Source organism: Ranitomeya imitator, chromosome 8 (genome assembly GCF_032444005.1).
Source record: "Ranitomeya imitator isolate aRanImi1 chromosome 8, aRanImi1.pri, whole genome shotgun sequence".
In the NCBI taxonomy this organism is placed as follows: Eukaryota; Metazoa; Chordata; class Amphibia; order Anura; family Dendrobatidae; genus Ranitomeya; species Ranitomeya imitator.
The window spans coordinates 33,608,472-33,633,951 of NC_091289.1; the positions used below are offsets into that span (position 1 = coordinate 33,608,472).

At 40.1% G+C, this 25,480-nt stretch overlaps 2 protein-coding genes across 5 annotated transcripts in view; one reads left to right on the forward strand and one right to left on the reverse strand.

The window, feature by feature from the left end:
* The window catches only part of CACNA2D3 (calcium voltage-gated channel auxiliary subunit alpha2delta 3), a 1,133,445-nt gene that overhangs the window by 232,227 nt on the left and 875,738 nt on the right, over positions 1-25,480 (reverse strand). The gene's annotated exons all lie outside the window — the stretch shown is intronic.
* Positions 4,404-25,215, forward strand: LRTM1 (leucine rich repeats and transmembrane domains 1). Its single transcript, XM_069736704.1, has 3 exons — positions 4,404-4,742; positions 13,128-13,724; positions 22,442-25,215. Exons 1-3 carry the CDS (start codon positions 4,736-4,738, stop codon positions 22,888-22,890), a joined length of 1,053 nt encoding a protein of 350 aa, XP_069592805.1. The 5' UTR covers positions 4,404-4,735; the 3' UTR covers positions 22,891-25,215.

The following is a 25,480-nucleotide window of genomic DNA, read 5'->3' on the forward strand; positions in this document are numbered from 1 at the left end:
GTAACTTATTTCAATTTAATAAATTAATTATAACTACTACAGATGAGAAATTTAGTTTGCGCTGCTCTGGTCCAGTCTATTCTTCCATGGGTGCCAGGTCAGTCTTCACTTCTGCACCTAGCATCTTTGCCCTGAAGTTTTGATGCTAGACTAATAAACTTATAATGCCAGGTGCAGAAGTGAAGACTGAATGCCATATAGCATCAAACTGGACGCTGGCTCAAGACAGCGTGAATTAATCAGCTCTAAACACCAGAGACTGGAGATGATAGAATTTGTTGGAGTAGCATTGAATTCTCAAATTTTACAAACATTTGTATTCTCCAGAATCTGAATTGTTTGTAATTCATAAATTGGTATCTAGATGGCCACCATTTTGCTAAACTGTAGAGGGCCGACAAGCAGATTAATACTCACCTTACCACTTACCTTTCCAGTCATCCTTCAGCAAGCTGTGTGGTCCTAAGCTCCTCTCCTTTTTGCCTTCCCCCATCATGCGCATGCTGTTTAGCCTCCCTCATTCTGCGTCAGGACAACAAGTAAACCTTTGATGTCACTGCGTGGTGTGCCACACTGGGGTACGGTGTGATTTCTTGACGTATGTTCAACGAGCCACTGACTAGGTCTTGTGCGATGCATATTGTAATGCCATGATGCCACAATGTTCGCCATGATGGCATGAGACTCGGTCAACTCAGAGTCCTAACCAGAGTGAAGCAGGCCAAAGATTTGGGGGAAGGCAAAAAAAAAAAGATGGCCGGCTGTGGGGGGTGGCAGTAAAAGGAGAATTATATATTTTATTTTTTATATTTTATGTTTATTATGCTTTAGGGTCTGTAAAGACCACTGAACATAGTAAGATAAATGAAATTCACATCGAATAACTTTAATGCAAATCAAATTCCCATGTCAAATTCGAGACACTTGCCGAATTCGAATCTTGGCAACATCAATCATCTTTTCTATAGACAATTTCATTTTTTGCCCAATTCAAAGTTTGCTCCTTTTTCAAATGGTTCACAAATAATCAATCATAGCCAGAAATAGATTTGCCATGATTTAGATTTGCTTTTGGCAAATAACAGTAATTTTATATTAATAATACAAAATATACCAGTGAAGGACAAGAATATTTGGTAAAAACATGCAATGACATTGTGCTTATTCCATGTAGAGTTCTACAGTTCTTCAGCCACGTTCCAGTCATTGAGTCAACTGGTATGATATGGATCTAACCCTAGTGCCAATTGTTAGTAATGTGATATCTTCCCAGGTATTATTGGTGAAGAACATGATATACAGCAACCAACAGCTATGGAGCAATATCAAGAATCTACAGCGGAGTACCGGGTGTGCAGTCACTCTAATGCGCTCTACATTACATTGTCGGTGTGGCACAGTGATACAGTTTGTTCTGTTCTTACTTTTTACAGGGCTGCAGAAAGTAATATATCATTGGGGCTCTTATAAATAGTCATTAGTATTAATAATGAACAATTGATATCACATGCTTCAGTACAATTCCTTTATGATATCTTCCAAGACCGTATTAAACAATTTAGTCTGGCAATTTTTGTTATTGTTTTTTTGCAATCACATCAGCTTTAAGTCTCATACTTGTAAAATAGATTAGGAATAAAATGTTCCCAGGCAGTGATTTTTATTTTATTGGCCATTTTATTTCCTATATTTACATAAAGACCATTAAGAGTTTTTTAAAGTATTATTTATCATGGTTGGACAAACGTCCGTGGAGACCCTTAGACAAAAAAAAAAAGTTATGTATTTTTGCACACCACACCATGAAGTTGTCAAAAATGCCACAACAGTGACAAATGATAAAGCCATATTGTGCTTAGAAAAAAAAATGTAGTGCCCTAAAATCCTACCAGTCCTGCAATAAAACCGGATTTTTGTACCTCCGATTGATGAAGAGAAGGATGGAAAAGACATTGCAGAAACACGATTGTCAGGGACAACATCAGTAATGAGGCAATGCAGAGCCGTATCTTGTATTGTAAATGCTTGATGCACAAATTACAAGATATAGATATACCAGAACACTATGTTCAGGAACTGTCTTGATTCTTATGCTGTGTAGCTTGCCATCCACTATTTTTGAGTGAGCAGTCCCTTTCCATCAGCATTCTGCCAGTACTTTAGATACCACAACTTCATTTCCATAATTTACCACCTTACAGTACTCCTTTCATGTTCCACTGTGACTGATCTGTTTACCCAAAACTGAAATATCGCTTCTCCATTATGCTTTTATGTAGTGTGACTGAAAGAAGAGCAGGAATGAAGAAACAAAGACTTGCTCCCACTTCATGCGATCTGTCTCGGCTTCTCTGCTGCTATAGACAAATTACACTTGACAACAGGCAGAGGACAGCAAGTTAGACGGAAGGCAGACAACTAGTAACCGGCAGTTTAGAGTGATTTTTTTGGAGGGTAAAAAAAGTAATATAAAGTGACGTGAAGACTGACTATCACATATTCTATAGAATGAAATCACGTCTGAAAGTACAGGGACCTTTTAATAAAAATCATGCAAAATAAAGTTTTCTTTAAAGGAATTCTGACAGTTGATACATGCTGCCCGATCCATATATCAGACATTGGCTGCATGATTTAAGCCAGGTATGTTTGAATTTGAAATGCTGCGAAATTTCAGAGTAAAACAAACATATTTTTTAAAGCTGCCAGTGATCGAGTCGCACAGTAGACTAGCCGGAGAAATGGGTCCATGGCGGCTTCTCTATGCCTGCTCTCATTGAGTGATAGGTCTCTCCCTGCACGTGTGAATGGGAAGAGATGTGTCAGTCATTGGCAGCAGGTGAGGAGAAGCCACCAGGGACATGCCTGTCTGACTAATCTACAGCGCAATTTCGGTGCCCAGCACTATCTCTCCACCTGCTCCCCTTCAGTGACAGATCTCTCACTGCATGTGTGAATAGAAAGAGACATGTCACTGGTAGCAGATGGGAAGAAGCCGAGTGAATGGGGACCCATCTGTCTGACCAATCTACAGTGCGGTCTCGGTCCCCTACATTTTCTCTCTGCCCGCTCCCCTTGAGTGACAAATCTCTCCTTGCATGTGTGAATGGGAAGAGACTTGTCAATCACTGGCAGCAGGGTGAGGAGAATCCGCCGGGGACCCATCTGTCTAACTAATCTACAGTGTGGTCTCGGTCCCCGACAATCATCTCTCCACCTGTTCCTCTTGAGTGACAGATCTCTCCCTGCATGTGTGACTGGAAAGAGACTTGTCAATCACTAGCGGAAGGGTGAGGAGAAGCCGCTGGGAACCCGCCTGTCTGACTAGTCTCCCATGCGACTCGGTCCTCAACGGCTTTTAAAATGTTTTTCTCAGAAATATCGCAGCCCTACAGAGGCAAACCTTCATGGTTGAATTCATATAATCAGATGACAGGTTCCCTGTAACCACCACAACACAGACCTATCACACTTGGAGAAGGCAAACAGTCTTCATTTTTTCACAATGATCCTATGTGAACAGTATCCATGGTGGACACAGAAGAACAATATATGGACCTTTGTAGTCATATATATCATCATCATGGATAATTCCACCTGATTTGGAGCTGGATGTGGCCCCCTTTCTACTTGGGCCTAGGTTGCACCAATAATATGTCTGCCCTTCTGCTCTCCTAACATGTTGTCTGTCTCACCAGCAGCACGGGAATCTAATCGCACATGTTTATCCGAGACCATCTTTATTGATGTGCATTACTCAATCCGACATGCAGAGTTCATTTGTCACGTTAATTTTAGATACACTACAAATAGCGGATAGAATTGAAGGGCAGCTGTGCCGGGGAATGGGTGACTCTCATCACAAGTTTAACCCCTCGCTTGTGTCGGTTGTAATCTGAGCGATGAGGACTTGCATGGATCACTCATGAGAGCAAAGTGCTCCTCTATAGACTGCACACGTCTATAGGCATTTCTCTGGCAAGTCTTTGAGTCCTCCGACAAGTGAACTCTATATATATCTGTCAGAGGCTACTTGGAAAGAATTGCTAATCCCATTCTTAAAAAAGGAGTTAAGAGAAAACCCATAGCCCAAACTTATGTCAGCTCAGCAAATGACTTCTTTTTCACATGTCACAAGGAATGATCCCCGGGGTAATGCAAACAAGTTGATCTGTCAAACTCTGTCATCAACAAGTGAATCAATGTCTAGTGATACACAGGCTAACACGCGGCCCCCAATGACATGTCCGCTGTCACCTGATCTCGCCACGACTGGCATGAGCAATATTTCTGAAGAATTCAGAACCACCGCAGGATTAAAAAAAAAAAAAGGCGGCTTAATTGTATGACCTCGATTTCAGGCAGATTAAGTCAGAGAAAGCCTAGGACTGAGGATGAGATTTGTCTGTTACAGCTGTCCACCGTGACATGACAGTCAGTCACTCCCCGAGCCCCATTGAGTGAGTAAAGGAGACAACATCTCTTTGATGGTGCCTTGAAAAAAAAGCATTATGAAGGGGCATCGAGAGGCAAAAATAGCCAGTTGTGCCTGTGATGGGTAACTCACAACAACACACGCGTGTAGAGGCGATGAGAAGGAGCGTGTCTCACTCGGAATCAAGGTCACTAATGAAGATGGATTGAGAACCAGACAAGTCCCAACTTTTTCAATGTTTTGCTTTCTACGGTTCATGTTTGTGAAAACCTGGTAACAGGGTCGACAGCGCAGTCAGCAATGAAAGGTGAGAGAAATATCCACACAGAAAAAACATCCCCGGTGTTAACATTTCTCAACCCTACAGCAATTTCCTACAACTTTTCCTGAGATTTAGAAGATAATTCTCCCCAGAGCCCCCGGCGAGAGAAACTCATAAAATATGTGCATGGTTCACTGCAGAAAAAAGGTCATATGTGTAGACATCTGTAGAGGCTAAGCGAGCACACGGACACATGTGGAAGTGCAGATTGGTCTATCTATTATCTATCTTTTATCTATCTATCTATCTTACAATTTATGTCTATCTTTCTTTCTATCTGTCTGTCTGTATGGGAATGTGAATATATACAAAAGCATAGAGATATATAGACATAAATGGAAAGATATATAGATGATAGATAGATAATAGATAGATAGATGATAGATAGATATAGATAGATAATAGATTTTCCCCAAAATGTTCTATTATCTATCTATCTATCTATCTATCTATCTATCTATCTATCTATCTATCTCTCTATTAACTATCTATCTATCTATTTTCTATCATCTATCATCTCTCTATTATCTATCTATCTATTATCTCTCTATTATCTATCTATCTATCTATTTTCTATCATCTATCTATTATCTATCTATCTATCTATTATCTATCTATCTATCTATCTATTTTCTATCATCTATCTATTATCTATCTATCTATCTATCTATCATCTATCTATCTATCTATCTATCTATCTATCTATCTATCTATCATCTCTCTATTATCTATCTATCTATCTATCTATCTATCTATTATCTCTCTATTATCTATCTATCTATCTATCTATCTATCTATCTTTACATCTGTTTATAGGCATTGAATGTATAGATCAGGGGTAGCAGAGTATTTTATCTATTATCTATCTATCTATCTATCTATCTATCATCTATCTATTATCTATCTATCTATCTATCTATCTATCTATCTATCTATCTATCTATCATCTATCTATCTATCTATCTATCATCTCTCTATTATCTATCTATCTATCTATTATCTCTCTATTATCTATCTATCTATCTATCTATCATCTCTCTATTATCTATCTATCTATCTATCTATCTATCTATCTATCTATTATCTCTCTATTATCTATCTATCTATCTATCTTTACATCTGTTTATAGGCATTGAATGTATAGATCAGGGGTAGCAGAGTATTTTATCTATTATCTATCTATCTATCTATCTATCTATCTATCTATCTATCTATCTATCATCTATCTATTATCTATCTATCTATCTATCTATCTATCTATCTATCTATCTATCTATCTATCTATCTATCTATCTATCATCTCTCTATTATCTATCTATCTATCTATCTATCTATCTATCTTTACATCTGTTTATAGGCATTGAATGTATAGATCAGGGGTAGCAGAGTATTTTTGGTATCATAACTTGGTGGGTGCAAACTTGTAATTCAGTCCTTAAAAAGGAAGCAATGTTAGATTACTATTACTGCCCTCTTCTCCACAGTACGCGGTGCCGCACATTGCTCACATTTGTTGCATTACTGAGACCCCCACAGGATATTTATTATACATGACCCCACTATCATCTTACTGTCACCTAAGGTAATGCCAAGAAGCCAGAGTTTGCCAATATTTGTTACACTGATCTTAGAAAGACTACGTGACAAAACCTGACTAGAGGAATTGTCGTCTAAAATGTACGATTCCGATTACACAATATTAATTCATCAGGACCTTTCGATCCAACAGACCAACTGGTGACAAGTCATGTACTATCAACAAACTGCGTTACCAAGTTCTGTATTTATTCAGTGCTTTGGAGCCAGTGGGACATTAACCAGGCTACCTACAGAGGGTGATTTTTTTTTTGTATCTGTGTTTGCACTGTCCACAAGATTGTAAGTCAACCAGTTGCCATCTTGAGCCTTTGGTGGTTATCCTCAATAATTGAGAAACAGACTCTTGTATGTAATAGGCTCTATTCACACTGAAGATGTAGAGTCCATACAGCAGATTTAACTTTAGTACAATGACGATATTTTTTTAGAAAAAATGGGTCCATGATTTTTTTTTTTACATTGGGTTCATCATCGGATCCATTTTGATCTTTTTTTGGAAAACTCTGGGCAAAACGTATACATTATGTTAGGTCGAGTGCACGGTCTGGGGGCTCAGTACTGGATAAATTAGGATTTGAAGATATTCAGAAATAAAATCTAGAATCTCTAAACCATGCAGCAAGCCCTGCTCCAGTATATCAGTGCATCGATTGTACATGATGTGTCCCTTCAGTTGGTCACAACCTTCATTTAGTTGGATGAGTAATGAAGGGAGGTCCTCTGTAGCTTGGATCGTCAACAGTTGCGTAAATGAAGCTTGTGGGCCCCAATGCAAAAGCTCCAATGGAGTCCCCAGTTATTGCAAGTCTTTAATAGTAATGGGTTAGAGAGACCTTTTTTGGGACCATTAGGTTCTTGGGCTCAGGTGGAAATTGCAACCTCTGCACCTATTATAGTTACAACCCGGATCGTCATTGTTTGATCGGTGGTGCAACCCATTCTCAAAAGCATTCGAGAAGGAGCAGAGTGCTCATGCATCAATGTTCTGGAGGTGCCAACTCCCCCCCCCCCCCAATTCCCATTTGATCAAAGATTAATTACCAAATTCCCAAATAACCTTTTTTAATTTAAATGATTAGACTTACATAAAAGTTAGAAAAAAAACTTATTTTAAGTAATGCTATTATTGTTTTTTCATATATATAATACATATATTAAATTTGTAATCGATTTTATATAAAAATATATGAACTAAATACAAAAAATATTACAATACTTTTCTTTTTTAAGAAATAACAGTTTATTTCCAATTTGTAATCTAAAAGTATATACATAAAAAATAACAACTACAAAAGCAGGAATTCTTTTTATGCTATACAAGATGTAAGGGAGGCTTCAGTCGATTATACCAGATTTTTGGTCTCTGTGAAAAAAAAAATATCGCACAATATTGTATAATTATTCTATCCTGTCCTCGGATCCATAAAAAAAGGTGATTTCCCCTTCTGCTCACAGGAAAAAAAGAAAAAAAAAGTATCTGTGAACAACAGAGTGTTTTGTTAATCACAGTCACGGACCTTGGGTGTAGGTCACAACTTAAGGGATTGAATATCACTTTGTGATCTTCTGACCTCATTTATCATTTTCACAATTCCGTCTTGACAAATGTTTTAACAGTAGATAAAGGACAAGTTCAAGTACCGAAAAAGCAAAGTTGGCCGTGAGATAAAGAGATATCTGTGACACCGATCGCGAATGAACGCTAGGAAATTCTCTTTCGATTAAATCTCGCGGAGAATGACTTGGAGTGACAGACCTTGGATTGACTTTCTTGAGAATTTTTAGAAAGCAAACTTTTTTTCTGCCATGTATTTCCACAGCAATATATTATAAACAGTTCCAAGGGTTCTGGAAATGGCAAATATTAACCCCTTCCCGACCTTTGACGCATACGCTGCGTCATGAAAGTCAGTGCCATTCCGACCGATGACGCAGCATATGCGTCATGGAAAGATCGCGTCCCTGCAGATCGGGTGAAAGGGTTAACTCCCATTTCACCCGATCTGCAGGGACAGGGGGAGTGGTAGTTTAGCCCAGGGGGGGTGGCTTCACCCCCTCGTGGCTACGATCGCTCTGATTGGCTGTTGAAAGTGAAACTGCCAATCAGAGCGATTTGTAATATTTCACCTAAAAAAATGGTGAAATATTACAATCTAACCATGGCCGATGCTGCAATATCATCGGCCATGGCTGGACACACTAATGTGTACTCAGGACAAATTGGACAACAATATTTGGGGTCCAATTTCTCCTATTATCCTTGGCAAAATAGGAAATTCCAGGCTAAAAAATCATTTTTGAGGAAAGAAAAATTATTTTTTATTTTCATGGCTCTGCGTTATAAACTTCTGTGAAGCACCTGGGGGTTTAAAGTGCTCAATATGCATCTAGATAAGTTCCTTGGGGGGTCTAGTTTCCAAAATGGGGTCACTTGTGGGGGAGCTCCAATGCATAGGCACACAGGGGCTCTCCAAACGCGACATGGTGTCCGCTAACAATTGGAGCTAATTTTCCATTCAAAAAGTCAAATGGCGCGCCTTCCCTTCCGAGCCCTGCCGTGTGCCCAAACAGTGGTTTACCCCCACATATGAGGTATCGGCGTACTCGGGAGAAATTGCCCAACAAATTTTATGATCAATTTTATCCTACTGCCCATGTGAAAATGAAAAAATTGAGGTGAAAAGAATTTTTTTGTGAAAAAAAAGTACTTTTTCATTTTTACAGATCAATTTGTGAAGCACCTGAGGGTTTAAAGTGCTCACTAGGCATCTAAATAAGTTCCTTGGGGGGTCTAGTTTCCAAAATGGGGTCACTTGTGGGGGAGCGCCAATGTTTAGGCACACAGGAGCTCTCCAAACGCGACATGGTGTCCGCTAACGATGGAAATAATTTTTCAGTCAAATGGCGCTCCTTCCCTTCCGAGCCTTACCATGTGCCCAAACAGTGGTTTACCCCCACATATGAGGTATCGGCGTACTCAGGAGAAATTGCCCAACACATTTTAGGATCCATTTTATCCTGTTGCCCATGTGAAAATGAAAAACTTGAGGCAAAAAATTTTTTTGTGAAAAAAAAGTACTTTTTCATTTTTACGGATCAATTTGTGAAGCACCTGGGGGTTCAAAGTGCTCATTATGCATCTAGATAAGTTCCTTGGGGCGTCTAGTTTCCAAAATGGGGTCACTTGTGGGGGAGCTCCAATTTTTAGGCACACGGGGGCTCTCCAAACGTGACATGGTGTCCGCTAAAGAGTGGAGCCAATTTTTGATTCAAAAAGTCAAATGGCGCTCCTTCCCTTCCAAGCCCTGCCGTGTGCCCAAACAGTGGTTTACCCCCACATATGAGGTATCATCGTACTCAGGACAAATTGGACAACAACTTTCGTGGTTCAGTTTCTCCTTTTACCATTGGGAAAATAAAAAAATTGTTGCTAAAAGATAATTTTTGTGACTAAAAAGTTAAATGTTCATTTTTTCCTTCCATGTTGCTTCTGCTGCTGTGAAGCACCTGAAGGGTTAATAAACTTCTTGAATGTGGTTTTGAGTACCTTGAGGGGTGCAGTTTTTAGAATGGTGTCACTTTTGGGTATTTTCAGCCATATAGACCCCTCAAACTGACTTCAAATGTGAGGTGGTCCCTAAAAAAAATGGTTTTGTAAATTTCGTTGTAAAAATGACAAATCGCTGGTCAAATTTTAACCCTTATAACTTCCTAACAAAAAAAAATTTTGTTTCCAAAATTGTGCTGATGTAAAGTAAACATGTGGGAAATGTTATTTATTAACTATTTTGTGTCACATATCTCTCTGGTTTAACAGAATAAAAATTCAAAATGTGAAAATTGCGAAATTTTCAAAATTTTCGCCAAATTTCCATTTTAATCACAAATAAACGCAGAATTTATTGACCTAAATTTACCACTAACATGAAGCCCAATATGTCACGAAAAAACAATCTCAGAACCGCTAGGATCCGTTGAAGCGTTCCTGAGTTATTACCTCATAAAGGGACACTGGTCAGAATTGCAAAAAACGGCAAGGTCTTTAAGGTCAAAATAGGCTGGGTCATGAAGGGGTTAAGCAGCCTCATTTCTAAGAGAAAAACTGAGCCCCTTTTACAGGTTTAGGTTATTCAAGCCAAGCCTGATGTTTATTCGACACCTAGTAGCCAAGGGAATGGGACCAGCCCCTTTATCCAAGGTCCCAATAACAGCCAATAGGCTGTCTTTATGAGACATAAACAATATGAAATTTAGAGGTTGTCCCCTAAACTACATATTTCATCCATCGACAGGGGTGTGATTGTTGTGGACATGACAGCAGTGACCCAATTGAATCTCAGAAATGGGGATCCCACAATCCACTCTGAAAATGGAGCATGTGCGATGTAGGAGTGGTAGTCTCACATGTTCACTACCACTTCACTAAGTTCAGTTGACAGATATCATGTACCGTTGATAGGTTTTTCGAGAAGTACGAGGCACCAAAGAGTAAACTTGAATAAAACTTGACTTTTGTTCCATAGTGTTAAAAATAACAACAGGAATACAAGTCTTTGTCTTCCTGCTGTTATATTTTTAATATTATGGAATAAAAGTCAAGTTTTGTACAAGGATTACTCTTTGGTGCCTCGGACGTCTTGGAATTCTACCACTTGACTAACACAGAGGATTTGGAGATCCTAATCAAAGCATTTTGGGGTCTCGACAGTGATCAAACATTAATCATGTAAACTGTGGATGTGATAGCTGTGGTTTATGGGAGAACCCCTTCAATTTTTAACTATAAAAATGCTTAAAAGGGTTGTCCTGACTCGTACGTGATTTGCAGACTTGTGGTCACATGCCGACTAGACGTGCGAAGCTCCATCAATACAAGTGTATTGAGCCAAGCAGGACAAGTCTAGTTGGAATGTGACTGGAAGTAAGAAAGTCACGTACTTCTGGTCAAATGACAGCCTGCTACTGAATTTACAAAGAGCGCACTGTACACACTGTAAAGGTTCACATGTCTGCAGTCACATAGAGTGACTGCGGACTTGTACCACTCGCCTGGACAACCCCTTTAAAGAAATTTCAACTCCTGCAAAGGTCTTCTACAAAATGTGGAAAAACAAAGCTAAAGGGATCTGAGAGCATTAAAGGTTGAATGAAATGAACAGAAGGCAGATTAACAATGCAGCCTGTGATACGCAGGTGATCAAACACAGGTATTGAAATATAAGGGTGACTGCATTGAGTAGCATTGTTCAGATGTCAGAGAAGGGAAAGTGCTGAACGCCGCTGCCGGCTGCATATCTGTCGGGAATTTCATGGCCCTTAGTGTTTGTCAGACAGGACTCTAAAGAATCATGTTTCTTTGTGAGACATTTAAGAGACTGCTCTTCACTCTCGACAGTGCGTCAGCTCATGACACATGAGGCTATCAGAGGATGCAGCGGATTGGACCGGTATGCAGAGGTGCTGAAGACACCGATGCAGCATAGCTGGATTACTCATTTCTTTTGCTTGTAGATTATGATAACTCAACCAGTTTTGATAATATAGTAAGCTTGGTATTGTTCACACGTATCTTTATTTTTTTTTCTGAAATACGTATGTTTTTTGCAATGTTTTAAGTTTGTCTCCCGTATAAAAAGTGCTGGAAAATGCTAAAAGTATTGACATTGCAGCACCTTGACAAAAATGTAGCAGGGTTGACAATTTTGCATTGAAAAAACAAAATCAGTGTGTGCATGAGATTTCAGAAATCTCATTGATTATACTAGTACAGGAAAATGCTGCTTATTTTATGTACTAAATAAGCCGCGTTAAAAAAAAACTAAATGAAAACACTGCAAAAACACCACTTGTGAACATACCCTTAGGCTTAGAATGGTAATATCTAGTGATGAGTGAGTGTACTCGTTGCTCGGGTGACCTCCGAGTATTTATTATGATTGCTCGGAGATTTAGTTTTCATCACGGCAGCTGAATGATTTACAGCTACTAGCCAGGCTGAGTACATGTGGGGGTTGCCTGGTTGCTAGGGAATCCCCACATGTAATCAAGCTGGCTAACAGCTGTAAATCATTTAGCTGCCGTTAAGAAAACTAAATTTCCGAGCAGTCATAAATACTCAGAGGTCACCCGATCGTGCTCAGGAAAACCCGAGCAACGAGTATACTCGCTCATCACTAGTAATATCATTGATGCGACCTCTGCAGCCGCACAGGGGCCCAGTAGTCAAGGTGGCCACTTCCAGCTCCAAATTAGTAAGCAGAATCTGTCACAGACAGTAGGAGGCCGATATAATGTTCTAGAACAGGAGCCGTGTCAACAGTAGCGTTGCTACCGGGAAGCAAAGGGTCGGTTTCCCCGGGCCCCGCACTCTGAGGGGGCCCACCAGAGCTACATTACTGTACTGTATCGGTGTGCACAGTATAGAGATTATTCTCAGCAACAGTGCGGTCATCTGCTGAGGTTCTCCTACTTCCACTATTAGGGTGCGTCACCGAGTTGTAATTAAGATTACCTGGTTAGCGGCCCACTCAGAAGCTTGGCCCCCCTGAACCAAAGCCATAGCTACGCATCATACGTCCATACTAAGGTTAACCATATACTTGCCTGTTTACCTGACAGCTACAGTATCTCCTCTGGCCTGTCCCCATTATACACATGCATGCTCGGCTTGGCTGAGTGTGCATGTGTTCTTAAGAGGGAGAGTGGTGTAAACTGCTGCTGATCTCAATTTCCTTAAAGTGGTCACATTCTATGTTTTTTTGTTTTTTTTAGGTGGACTGCTATTTGCTTCATGTGTCATAATGATATTCCATGCAACCTGGGGATGTCCTGAGGTCTGCAATTGTCAGCCTTCTTCAAGGACAGTTGACTGCAGCTACAGGGGACTATTGGATGTCCCAAGTCTTTTGCCATCACAAACTCAAGTTCTCTACTTGCAAGGAAACCAGATTCGAATTATCAACCATACGTCGTTCATTAACGTTCTTGGTCTGAGAGTATTAGACTTGTCTAACAACTCCATTTCTAGAGTGCCACCGTATACCTTCCACTATCTACATTTCCTGCAGGTCTTGAATCTGACCAACAACTTCATCCATTATCTGGAAGGTCAGGTTTTCACACCTCTACTTGCCCTGAAGAAACTGGACCTGTCTTTTAACAACATCAGCATTTTGCCAGAAACCTTAGGAAACAGCACTCGAAACCTTACCTTTCTCGGACTGAAAAATAACCATCTACAGACAGTTGACAGGATGGTCCTGGAGACATTCACAGACCTTAAAATATTGCTTGCAAAATCGAACCCTTGGCAATGCAGCTGTCCAGTTCTGGGTCTTAAATTTTGGCTGGAGAACTTTTTATACAAAGGTCAGTAGATTAAAAAAACCCACATAGCTGATACTAGTAACACAATGGAAAATGTAATAGAACAGTCCTCACGGTCCTTTCACATGTAGTCTGTCCTAATAATACAAAAATGTTATTACTGTCATCGCCGGAGGTCAATTTAAGAGTGAGAAAAGGGGTTTTAGCTAAAATCCACTTCCTTCATTTTACACATGATTGTAAATGATCTGTTACTCTATACAGATGTCAGAGTGTAAGGAACAGTAGTCTCAAATTCTGCAAACATCATATTTTCACAGCTCATCAGCCAAATACTTAATTGCATTTTTCAATACTTTTTCTAAGATTGAATTACTTCTATTATTTCGCATGGTGTGCTTAAACATCAGTCTGTTACAGATATTTGTTTCTGGTGGCTCAAGTCCAAAAATATAAACCTTCAGGATATGGGAATAACTAAATCTAAATCAGAATGTAATAATAGTCAGCTCAATTATGCATATATTACACAGGACCAGTAACTAACTAGACATATTATACATATATTAGCACATATATATATATACTAGTAAAATAATGGAGGAGATATGTGTGTCACTACAGCTAACTGCGTCAGTTATGTAAAGCCAGAGTATTTTCCTACGTGGCTCTGTGCTGTATACTACATCACTGGGCAATATACTACGTGGCTGGGCAATATACTACGTGGCTGGCCAATATACTATGTGGCTGGGCAATATACTACGTGGCTGGGCAATATACTACGTGGCTGGCCAATATACTATGTGGCTGGGCAATATACTACGTGGCTGGGCAATATACTACGTGACTGGGCAATATACTACGTGGCTGGGCAATATACTACGTGGCTGGGCAATATACTACGTGGCTGGGCAATATACTACGTGGCTGGGCAATATACTACGTGACTGGGCAATATACTACGTGGCTGGGCAATATACTACGTGGCTCTGTGCTGTATACTACGTCGCTGTGCAATATACTACGTCACTGGGCAATATACTCTGTAGCTGGGCAATATACTACATGGCTGGGCAATATACTACGTCACTGGGCAATATACTACGTGGCTGCGCAATATACTACGTAGCTGGGCAATTTACTACGTGGCTGGGCAATATACTACATGGACATACATATTCTAGAATACCCGATGCGTTAGAATTGGGCCACCATCTAGTATATATATATATATATACACATATAAAAACACAATAATATACATGTATATATAAAAGATAAATAGGTTCGCTCTGACTGGTGAAAAGTAGGTGCTAAGAAAGTGGGTGCCCAGAAGTAAGACGTAGTCTTCAAATGAATACCAACAACTTGAAGATAGTAGATTTCTTAAAGTTAAACCCACTCGTGTAAGACATAATAAACCAACGTTTCACCCATGTAGGGCCTTTATCAAGGTATATCTGTACGGGAAGTAGTCAGAGGTTCCTACTTTCTTTCAATGTTTTTTTATTGAGAAAATAATGAATAACATACAACTTCAGAAAAAGTAACCGTAACAGGATGCTTATATTGAGATGTGTTTCTGGTAAAATAAACTTCTAATATCCATCATATAAGAACTTGATTACCATCAATATTGGATTTACAGATAATTTCAATTTTGTTGAAAAAAAAACTTAATCGACAGAGTAGAAGAGAGCGGATAGGAAAGGTGGAGGTAAAGTGGGTAAGGGAAAGGGAAGGGTAGAGAACAGGGGTGGGGAAGTTGTAGTAGCACCTTGGAATGAATAAATAGTTATGGCAATACTGTAGAGTAGAAAGAAGACTTTGTCCTGAATGGGGTCCAAGACTTCCAAATGCCATGGAAGTTAGCAGAGGTATGATTGACTCTTGCTGCTAATTCCTCTATATGGTATAATTGTTCGATTTTGCAGTAAAGTTGTTGAGCGGTGGGTATAGTACTTGAGTTCCAGTTTGACGGGATCAAATATTTCCCCGTCGCCTTAATAAACTGAGCTAGTTTAGTCATTTGGCCAAATTGGGAGATTTAGAGAGATATTTTCCAGCTTCAAAGTAATGCATTTGCCCACTAATTTGTTTAAGATAGAGGATACCTCATTCCAAAAAGGACAAATCATCGGACAGGACCACCAGATGTCAGAGGTTCCTACTAAGCAGTGCGGATCTAGTTGCGCTGAGTCCACGAATGGTGTTTCGAATCTAAGTGCCCAGCCCCTATTCTGATACTTACTCACCGCCATCTTCATCTTCTATTGCTGCCGATCCGGTCGGTGTTCAGCAAGATATAACTTGCCGGATCGCTGTAGTGTTTGCTGGGCAAGCCAAAGATCACTTTTCAATTTAATTCTCTGAGAGCCTTGTTGTGGCTCTCAAAGACTTACATTGAGAGCTTGTGACTGTTACCTCTGACTTTCCATAAGTCAGCGGTTATGGTCACAATATGGTGCCGCGGGGCTGGAGCTAAAAGGTGAAGACGGCGATGGGTAAGTTTAAGACTAGGGTCAGAGACCTTAGATTAGTAGCACCACTCCAGTGCTGAAATAAACAAAAACGCTGGAGTGGTGCTTTAAAAAGCCTTGCAATATGAGCAGGGATAAATGACAAGCCATAAAATCATCTACATACAGCTGTTTTGGGGGTCCTTGTCCCTCATCAGGGTGCAGCAGAGTCTGGCTGCTTGAATGTGATGTCATTGAGACATATTGGAGGAACTACTGGTTCTCCTTAAAAAGACCAGCTGAATCTCTGGTCTCTGTAAGAAGAACCAGTATTCTGCCCAAAATAATTTAAGGCAAAGAACACTTGTGGGAAAACAATTAACTACATTGCGCTTACATCTTTTCTCACTTGAACACAAAATATTAGACATTTTGAAATGCAAATGTGCCCCATCTCTCTTCTTCTAACATCTGCCATCAAGAAAGAGTTAATTCGCTGCCACTTCACTTTACATGGTCAGCTTGTCTCATCGAAGTCTCCAAAATTCACTTAGACCCGTGGTTAAAGGGAATTTGTCACCAAGCTTTCTCTACCTAATCTGAGAGCAGCATAATGTAGGGGGAGAAAAACTGTAATTTGTCATTTACTGGGCTGCTTGTTGTAGTTTTGATACAATCACTTTTATCAGAAGGAAAATCAGCAGAGGACTAGCAAACATCCTGGTAGGTAGTCCAACCACACCCCCACCATTGATTGGAAGCTTTCTGCCCATGCACAGGGTACTAAAAATCTGCCAATCAGTGGTGTGGGCGGAGTTATACAGAGATTACCATTCAGAAAAATGCAGCAAGCAGCCCAGTAAATGACACATTTCTGGAATCAGGGTCTTTGACCCTATACCATGGTGTTCTCAGTTGGGGGTAGCAAAAATCTGGTGACAGATTTCCTTTAAGGCTTTGAATGGAAGTTAGCCAATTATTACCAATATAAAGTAGTATCGCTATAAGAGACAACTCTCTGAGGACAGTATACTACAATCTTTACACTTATATTAATGGGTTCCCCGGGTAGTGTTTGCCGTCCCTTTCCCACCCTTTCTTGACCTTTCGGCCAACGTAGTTTTTAGATTGCCATACTTTATATGCAAAGGTTAAGAAGCCAATAAGGTCCTGATCTACTTTCTCTAATGGCCCCATTATAGCAACATTATCTGCTATGTTCATCATTGCTCAACACGTAGAAGCATTTTATTAGCGAATCCACTTGTGCCAGAATTTACGCAATTTTCGATTGTTCACTTTTACTGTTTTTAACATTACAACCGCGTGGTTAATGTCTTTTGTCAGTAAGCTGTCTCTCTCGATAGTACGCAATGTGTGCTGAATCCGCTCTACACGACAATCAGTAACTTGACAGTAAAAATGGCAAGGGCTTCGAAAAGGCGGGATGAACGCTCTTAGGGAATCGTTAGGACCTCCGATACTGTGTAACTACACGAATAAGAAGACATCCAGGCTCCCAGTTAGACATTCTCATGCTTCATATTAACATTCATAAGGATTATTAATGCATTTTAGATTTTATTCCTTCCAGCGAGTAGCTTTTCTCTTCATTTGTCTATATGAACGCCTCAGCTTGAGTCCACATGTCCTAAAGTCTGGTTAAACTATTGCACAGTGGAGGTAACTATCATCTGCCTCTAAGCAGATGACTAGTCATCTATCTGCATCAATATGCCATAAAAATCTACTTAGTATGAATAGAAGCTTCCCTAGAATCCCTATGGGGCCCAAATTTTCAATTTGATCTTGAAACGCTGCACTGCAAAGTACTATACTAGTATACGGTCATACACTTGTGCTTAAAGGGCCAGTGATGTATGCCTATACCAAACTGTAAGAAACCCCAGTAGATAATCCCAGTTTACTTCTTCTCTGTCAGCCAGATCCAGACTAATTCTTAGATTGTCTTCCCAGTTTACCTCTTAATGTCCTAACTAGATTCAGACTAACGCTCACCTGGTCTTCCTGGTTTAATTCTTCATTTCCTAACTAGATCCAGACTAATGCTTTAACGGTCTTTCCAGTCTTTATTTCTAATTGACCATCGCATGACTTGTGTGGCCTCAATGCCCACCTACCCTTACCCCTGGTATCGTGATTCCATGAATAGTGATATCAGTGGTTTGGAGCATGACCAATAAAGATAAGGTCACTGATTGGTTGCAGCAGACATGTGCCAGTTGCGTGTAAGCAAAAAACCGGTAGACCGCCAGTAAAGACAGCAGTTGATTTGCAGGAAAATTAAAGATAGTTTCTTCTGAGTTTTGAAACATTGGATGACCACTTTCACAATGAAAAAGGTTATAAACCCCATCCTGTTAATGTGAAAATCTGAGTACATTGGGATGATCCTCTGGTCGACCAGTCTGACCAAGCATCCCTTTCTGACTAATTTCACTGACGTCGCTTGAGATCCTGCTCTATAGCCAGAAAAGAGAGTCTTTGCTTTTTTCTCAACAGACCTATACTCTCTATGCATTACATTGACGTCCGTTTATTGAAGTGGCCATCATGTACTAATACAATACTTTCCCTGGCATAAATATGGTGATCGGACTGCAAAGCATGTCCTACGACGAATGTTTACATTGCAAAAAAGAAGGCTAAGAGGAGACATAATAGCTTTCTACAAATATCTGAAGGGCTGTCACAATGTAGAGGGATCATCGTTATTCTCATTTTCACATGGACACACGAGAAGCAATGGAATGAAACTGAAAGGGAGAAGATACAGATTAGATATTAGAAAAAAACTTTTTAACTGTGAGGGTGATCAATGAGTGGAACAGGCTGCCACAAGAGGTGGTGAGTTCCCCTTCAACGGAAGTCTTCAAACAGAGGCTGGACAGACATCTGTCTGAGAAGGTTTAGTGAATCCTGCATTGAGCAGGGGGTTGGACACGGTGACCCCGGACGTCCCTTCCAACTCTAAAGGTACCTTCACACTGAACAATTTAACAACGATATCGCTAGCAATCCGTGACGTTGCAGCATCCTGGATAGCGATATCATTGTGTTTGATACACAGCAGCGATCTGGATCCTGCTGTGACATCGTTGGTCGGAGCAGAAAGTCCAGAACTTTATTTCGTCGCTTGATCTCCCACAGACATCCCTGAATCAGCGTGTGTGATGCCGATTCAGCGATGCCTTCACTGGTAACCAGGCTAAACATCGGGTTACTAAGCGCAGGGCCGGGCTTAGTAACCCGATGTTTACCCTGGTTACCAGTGTAAATGTAAAAAAAACAAACACTACATACTTACATTCCGGTGTCTGTCCCCCGGCGCTCTGCTTCCCTGCACTATCAGCGCCGGCCGGCCGTAAAGCACAGCAGTGATGTCACCGCTCTGCTTTACGGCCAGCCGGCGCTCACAGTCAGTGCAGGAAGCAGAGCGCCGGGGGACAGACACCGGAATGTAAGTATGTAGTGTTTGTTTTTTTTACATTTACACTGGTAACCAGGGTAAACATCGGGTTACTAAGCGCGGCCCTGCACTTAGTAACCCGATATTTACCCTGGTTACCAGGGGACTTCGCATAGTTGGTCGCTGGAGAGCTGTCTGTGTGACATCTCTCCAGCGACCACACAGCGATGAAACAGCGATCGGCATCGTTGTCTAGATCGCTGCAGCGTCGCTAAATGTGACGGTACCTTAACATTTTATGAGTCTGTGATTCTATGAAATATAAGAGTGGACACAACTTCCCTCGTTGCACTAAATAATGCCTGACAACTTCATTACCAAAGACATTGTCATCATGAGAAAACCCCTATAACTTTTTTTTTTTATTAAAGTAGTCTTTAGCGAAATTGCAAATACTGAAAAGATTCTGTAAACTCTAAAAATGAAATAAATAAAACCTGAAAGAAACCAACTGTAAATGTAGAAATAGATTTACATTATTTTTTTTTACTTTTATAGATTTTTCAATCATTTTCTATTAGGTACTTTTCACAAGTGACATTTTTTGTGGTGCCGCTACACTCAATTTTATTGACCGGTGTAGCGGCACCACAAAAAATTGAGTTGTTTTAATATTATATTTTTTTAAAAGCTCATATCACAAATTGCAGCATAAAACCTAGAAAACCAAGCCAGTTACTCAGAGGCTTTTGGCAGTAGCTGCCTCTATTTTCTCTGGAGGTTCTGTCCATAAATAAAAAGCTGCATAAAAAGAAAAAAAAAAAAAAGAAACAGTGATCCAAATGTATTTCACGATCCAAAAATCCGTAGAAAAATGCACAGCATGAAGTCCAAATAGGATGTCTGCCTAAAATATTTATTCTTTATGCCAGGTAACAGATTATGGGCTATATCTCTGTGTCAAATAACCCATTATCTGATCCTTTTCATATGCGGAGACATGCAGGGGTTTAAATCCTTACAAGTCGCCAATGCATAAAAGAACTATAATTATGTAGATTTGGAATTATGAGAAAAATAAATGCTAGCATCTTCATCGCCGTAATCCTGGATTTAGTAAATGTTACATCAACAGAACGAAAATTATTAGTATTGTAAGCTTGATTTTCTACATGGGATATTGATTGCCATGAAATAATCTTTACTCAGCTATAAAATATATAAAATATGTAAGAGTTTAAATAAATAAAATAAATTTAAATATAAAAAGAAAATAGCACGGCCATCCATTACACAAACATTCAATTTATTTCAAAGGACATTGTGCAGTTCTTCATTTCTCTTGTGGAGGTGCTGTGGGGGAATTCAGCAACACTAACTGCCAGTCCCCAGCCCCATTATTGATGGTGGTTCCACAAGTGGGATTTTCCATACTCTGTTCATCGCCCTAAATCTGCTCATCTACTGGAAAAAATAGTAGCAATTAAAATTTATGAATATTTTTATAAATATTTTTATATATAATGCTGTATATCTGCCCCTAACCCGACCAGCAAGAGAAGAAAAATAACTTTTAATATACTCACCTGCGGCTCGGTCTGGGCCGAGGGGTGAAGCTAGTCTTGGTCCGGCACCCCCCTTCTTCTTGTGATGCTTACTTCGTGTGGATGACGCAACTCCTCAGCACCGCGCTCCTGCGCAGGCGTACTTCTCTGCTCTGTTGAGAGCAGAGCAAAGTACTGCAGTGTGCAGGTGCTAGGAAAGGTTAAAGAGACCCAGCGCATGCGCACTGCACGCCTGTGAAGGAGCACTGTTGTGAATTCCGCTCTTGGGCTCCCTCCGGTGGTTGTAAGTGGCACTTTTGTGAGTTTTGCTCTTGGGCTCCCTCCGGTGGTTTTAAGTGGTATGGCTGCTCCTTTGATTTAGCAGTCTGCAGCTGCTTCCACTGATTGTCTTTCTGCTCGGCTATTTAGCCTGGCTCTCTCTTGAGCCAGTGCCACTTGTCAATGGTTCCTGGTTGGATTCACATCTCTTTGGATTTCCCTGTTATCCTGACCAGTTCAGCAAAGCTAAGTCCTTGCTTGCTCTTTTCTGTCCACAGGTTGTGCTTTCTATGTTTGTCCAGCTTATCAGTGTTAATTAATTCTGTGTTGCTGGAAGCTCTGGGAAACAGATTTACCCTCCACACCTTTAGTCAGGTGTGGAGATTTTTGTAAACTCTGTGTGGATTTTTTGTAGTGTTTTATACTGACCGCACAGTATTCCATCCTGTCCTATCTATCTAGCTAGACTGGCCTCCTGTGCTCATCCTGGTTTCATTCTGTGTATGTCTTTTCACTCTCCACTCACAGTCATTACTTGTGGGGGGCTATCTATCCTTTGGGGGATTTTCTCTGAGGCAAGATAGTTTTCCTGTTTCTATCTTTAGGGGTAGTTAGTTCTCAGGCTGTGGCGAGGTGCCTAGGGAGTGTCAGAAGCATCCCACGGCTACTTCTAGTGTTGTGTGGAGCTTAGGGACTACGGTCAGTACAGGTACCACTTCCTTCAGAGCTCGTCCCATGTTGCTCCTAAACCACCAAATCATAACAGAACACCCCACAGGTGAGTATCATAAACGTTATTTTTCTTCTCTTACAGGTCAGGTTGGAGGCTTATAAACAGCATTATAGAATGGTGGATATCAGCCCTGAAAGGAGGTGGCCGTATCTCTTATTGGCCAAACCTGCTGACAGGTTCCCTTTAAGTAATGTCAACATTAAGTCATGGTGATATTAAATAAATCGTCCTTCATATAACTTTCCTAAAATCTTTAACCTCCCTTGTCTCCTTTTATTGATTTATTTTTATTGTTTTGTTCTTTTTTTTAGGTGGTATTATTGATGAGCTGATCTGCACCAGCCCAGAGGACCGCAAAGGAAAGGACCTTCTCAAAATCCCATTCGAGTTGTTTAAAAGTTGTCCTTTGTTCATCACTTCATTCCCAATGTCCAATATTCACCAACACAGCTCGGAACACAGGAACAATGGAAGACATGGATATCACGGGGAACACATGGATGGGAGTCATCATGAATGTGAACCGAAGCCAAAGCCTAGGCCGGCCAACTTGAGGCATGCCATAGCCACTGTGGTCATCACCGGTGTTGTTTGTGGAATTGTATGTCTGATGATGTTGGCAGCTGCGGTATATGGATGCGCCTACGCAGCCATTATGGCAAAATATCACAAGGAGCTCAAGGAAGTGGAACGTATGGCTTCCACCACTGAACATGGGAGCTCGGAAGAGAAAGAACCTCTCGATAGCTCATTAGCATGAGCGGCACATTATTTACTACTATTTATTGTAGAGCTGAGCACTTTTTACTCATATTTATCTCATGACTTTGCAGATTATTCTAATTTCTATTACTCTTTTAACTATTTTAAGACTCTTTTAGCTCTTTTCATTATTTGAAGACATAAATGGACTTACCAATTCAAAAATGGGAGAGTGGAATACCCTTTAAGCATTTTTTTCTGACCCGGACATTACCGTTTTACTAGTTGCATTAATTAAAATCATTAAATTCTAACCAATCAGTTATCCTGTTACATACTGTCTGGCCCTCAAATGGCTTTTTCTAAAATGCGAAGACCTATATAATTATAATTGTAATCAATGTTAATTTTATTAACATCATGCTGTTTTTTAGATGTGAAATGTTCCGTTAATTAATGTATTTATATATATATATTTATTATAGCGAGAGCTCTGATGCAGACCTCCAATTTGTGCCGGCTACAGTCACCACTAAGGGTAGCGGCTCGTGCTGTATGATGTGATGGTAATTTCCAGTTGTAGACCAGAATATTTTCCCACATTCATAACCCGGAACATTTTAATTCTATTGTACATTCTATCTTAAGAGCTCTCAATATTTTCTCACTTCGATATTCAAATACATTTTGCCTCTTTTTTATGACACAAGGGGACTAATTTCCTCTCATTTTTCTATAGTTTTTTTTTCTGCTAATATTGAGGGGTTCGTATGAAGAAAAAGAGGAAATATGGGCCTATTTTTCCTTTTTTTTTACAACTATAAAGGACCACTAAAATACATTTCACATGGTGCTCTCTTTTTGTTGCAATTACTTTTATAAGTTTTTCTCTTTTATGGGGTCATTTCTTTTCTGCTTTTTTTTCAATTATTTTTTATTTTGTGTCAAACTTTGTGATGCACGTAGGGTACTAAAATACTTTTGTGGGGCAATCCAACATTTAAAGGGAACCTGTCATCCGGTTTGGCCAATAAGAGATACGGCCATCCCCTTTCAGAGCTGTTCCCCCAACCCAACCTGGAAGAGAAGAAAAATAACTTTTAATATACTCACCTGTGGGGTCGGCCCGGTGCCGTATCTTACATCGGCCAAACCTGGTGACAGGTTCGTTTTAAATATATTTTTATTTGTTGCTTATTTCCCCTGAAACTGGAGCAGGCATATTAGCCCATTCACATGCAGGGATTGCCTAACAAGCAGTAAATCCCTGCACCTTATCCCACCACGTTTGGTCATCATTATATCCTCCACCTTGACGGCTGCCCACTCCTGCAGCTGCTGACTTTCCAAAACGTTCCAAGACATCGTTGAAGAGTTATATGTGGGTCAGTCCAATGTTTTAAGTCATTGGCTGGTCAACGCCACAAGGGGTTAAACTCTCATGCGCCCTCTAGTGGTGACTGTAGGCAGCTAGAATATTTTCTTCTAACAGTTTATGCAGTGATCGAACTAAAGGAATAACCTAGCATAACATTTTTGGGCATTTAAAATTATAAAATGATGAACATTTTGTGAACATTTGCTTAAAGTTATAAAAAAAAATAACTTCTGAAGTATTAGGAATATTGCTATTTGCTTATAATGTTACTAGATGGCAGCCCGATTCTAAAGAATCGGGAGTCTAGAATCCATATATACTTTATTTATTCAAATGTAAGAATAATACAATTAATAAATAATAGTAAGAAAGAACAAAAATAATAGGCAGTATATGGAGAAAACACCAAACAAAAGTTCAAAATTGGTGTGAAAATGTCACTGAACCACTTCACAACTAAATATATATAGTTTTGGTAAATGGTATTATCATTTTTTTGACGAAATTCGGCAGGAGCTTGAAGAGCAACGTCACTGGGCCCGCCTCCACGCAGTAGAAACTTGCTGTGAGGTAAAAATTCAAAAATCACACCAAAATGGCGGGCGGAGTGAGTCACAGTACGGCACGTTTCTGATTGGTCGCTCGCAGCAGGCGGCAACCAATCAGACACTGGACACTGTTGACGTCACTTATCTCCGGACATTAGCTCCGGACATTAGCTCCGGACATTAGCTCCGGACAAAGCCACGGAAGTTGGCACAAATTGCAGGAAGTAGTATTCTAGGCAATTATATATTAGATTATGTCCATAAAAATACAAATACATAAGATAATAGTCATTGACCATTTTGATTAGAGCCCAAATTGAAGAATAAGAGATTACGCTCAAGATGTCCGTTCGTTAGTGAAGCTCATAACGGTAAAGATTTGAACACTTTTGTTTTACAGTTTAACAGAAAACAGTACGATGAGATAAATAACTGCACAAATAAAGAATTTGATGGCGAGACATATGCCTGAATCAACTACAAAAGGGGACTCCTTGCAGCACTATAACATTGATGGTCTATCCTTTGGACGGGTCATCAATGTCAGATTGGTGGGGGTGCGACACCTGGAACCCTTGGCGATCAGCTATTACAGGTATTAGCGGTGGCCAGAACTGATCAGTTGCAGAGCTATACAGCACAGCTTCATCAATGGCTGTGGCCGGGTATTGCACACCTGCCCCCTATTGATTTGAATAGGGGGTGGATGTGCAGTACCGAGC

What these genes read in the sequence shown, in the direction of transcription:
- LRTM1 (XM_069736704.1), top strand. An exon ending in GGAGAACTTTTTATACAAAG is followed by an intron (nt 13,725 to 22,441) that starts GTCAGTAGATTA and finishes TCTTTTTTTTAG; the next exon opens with GTGGTATTATTGATGAGCTG.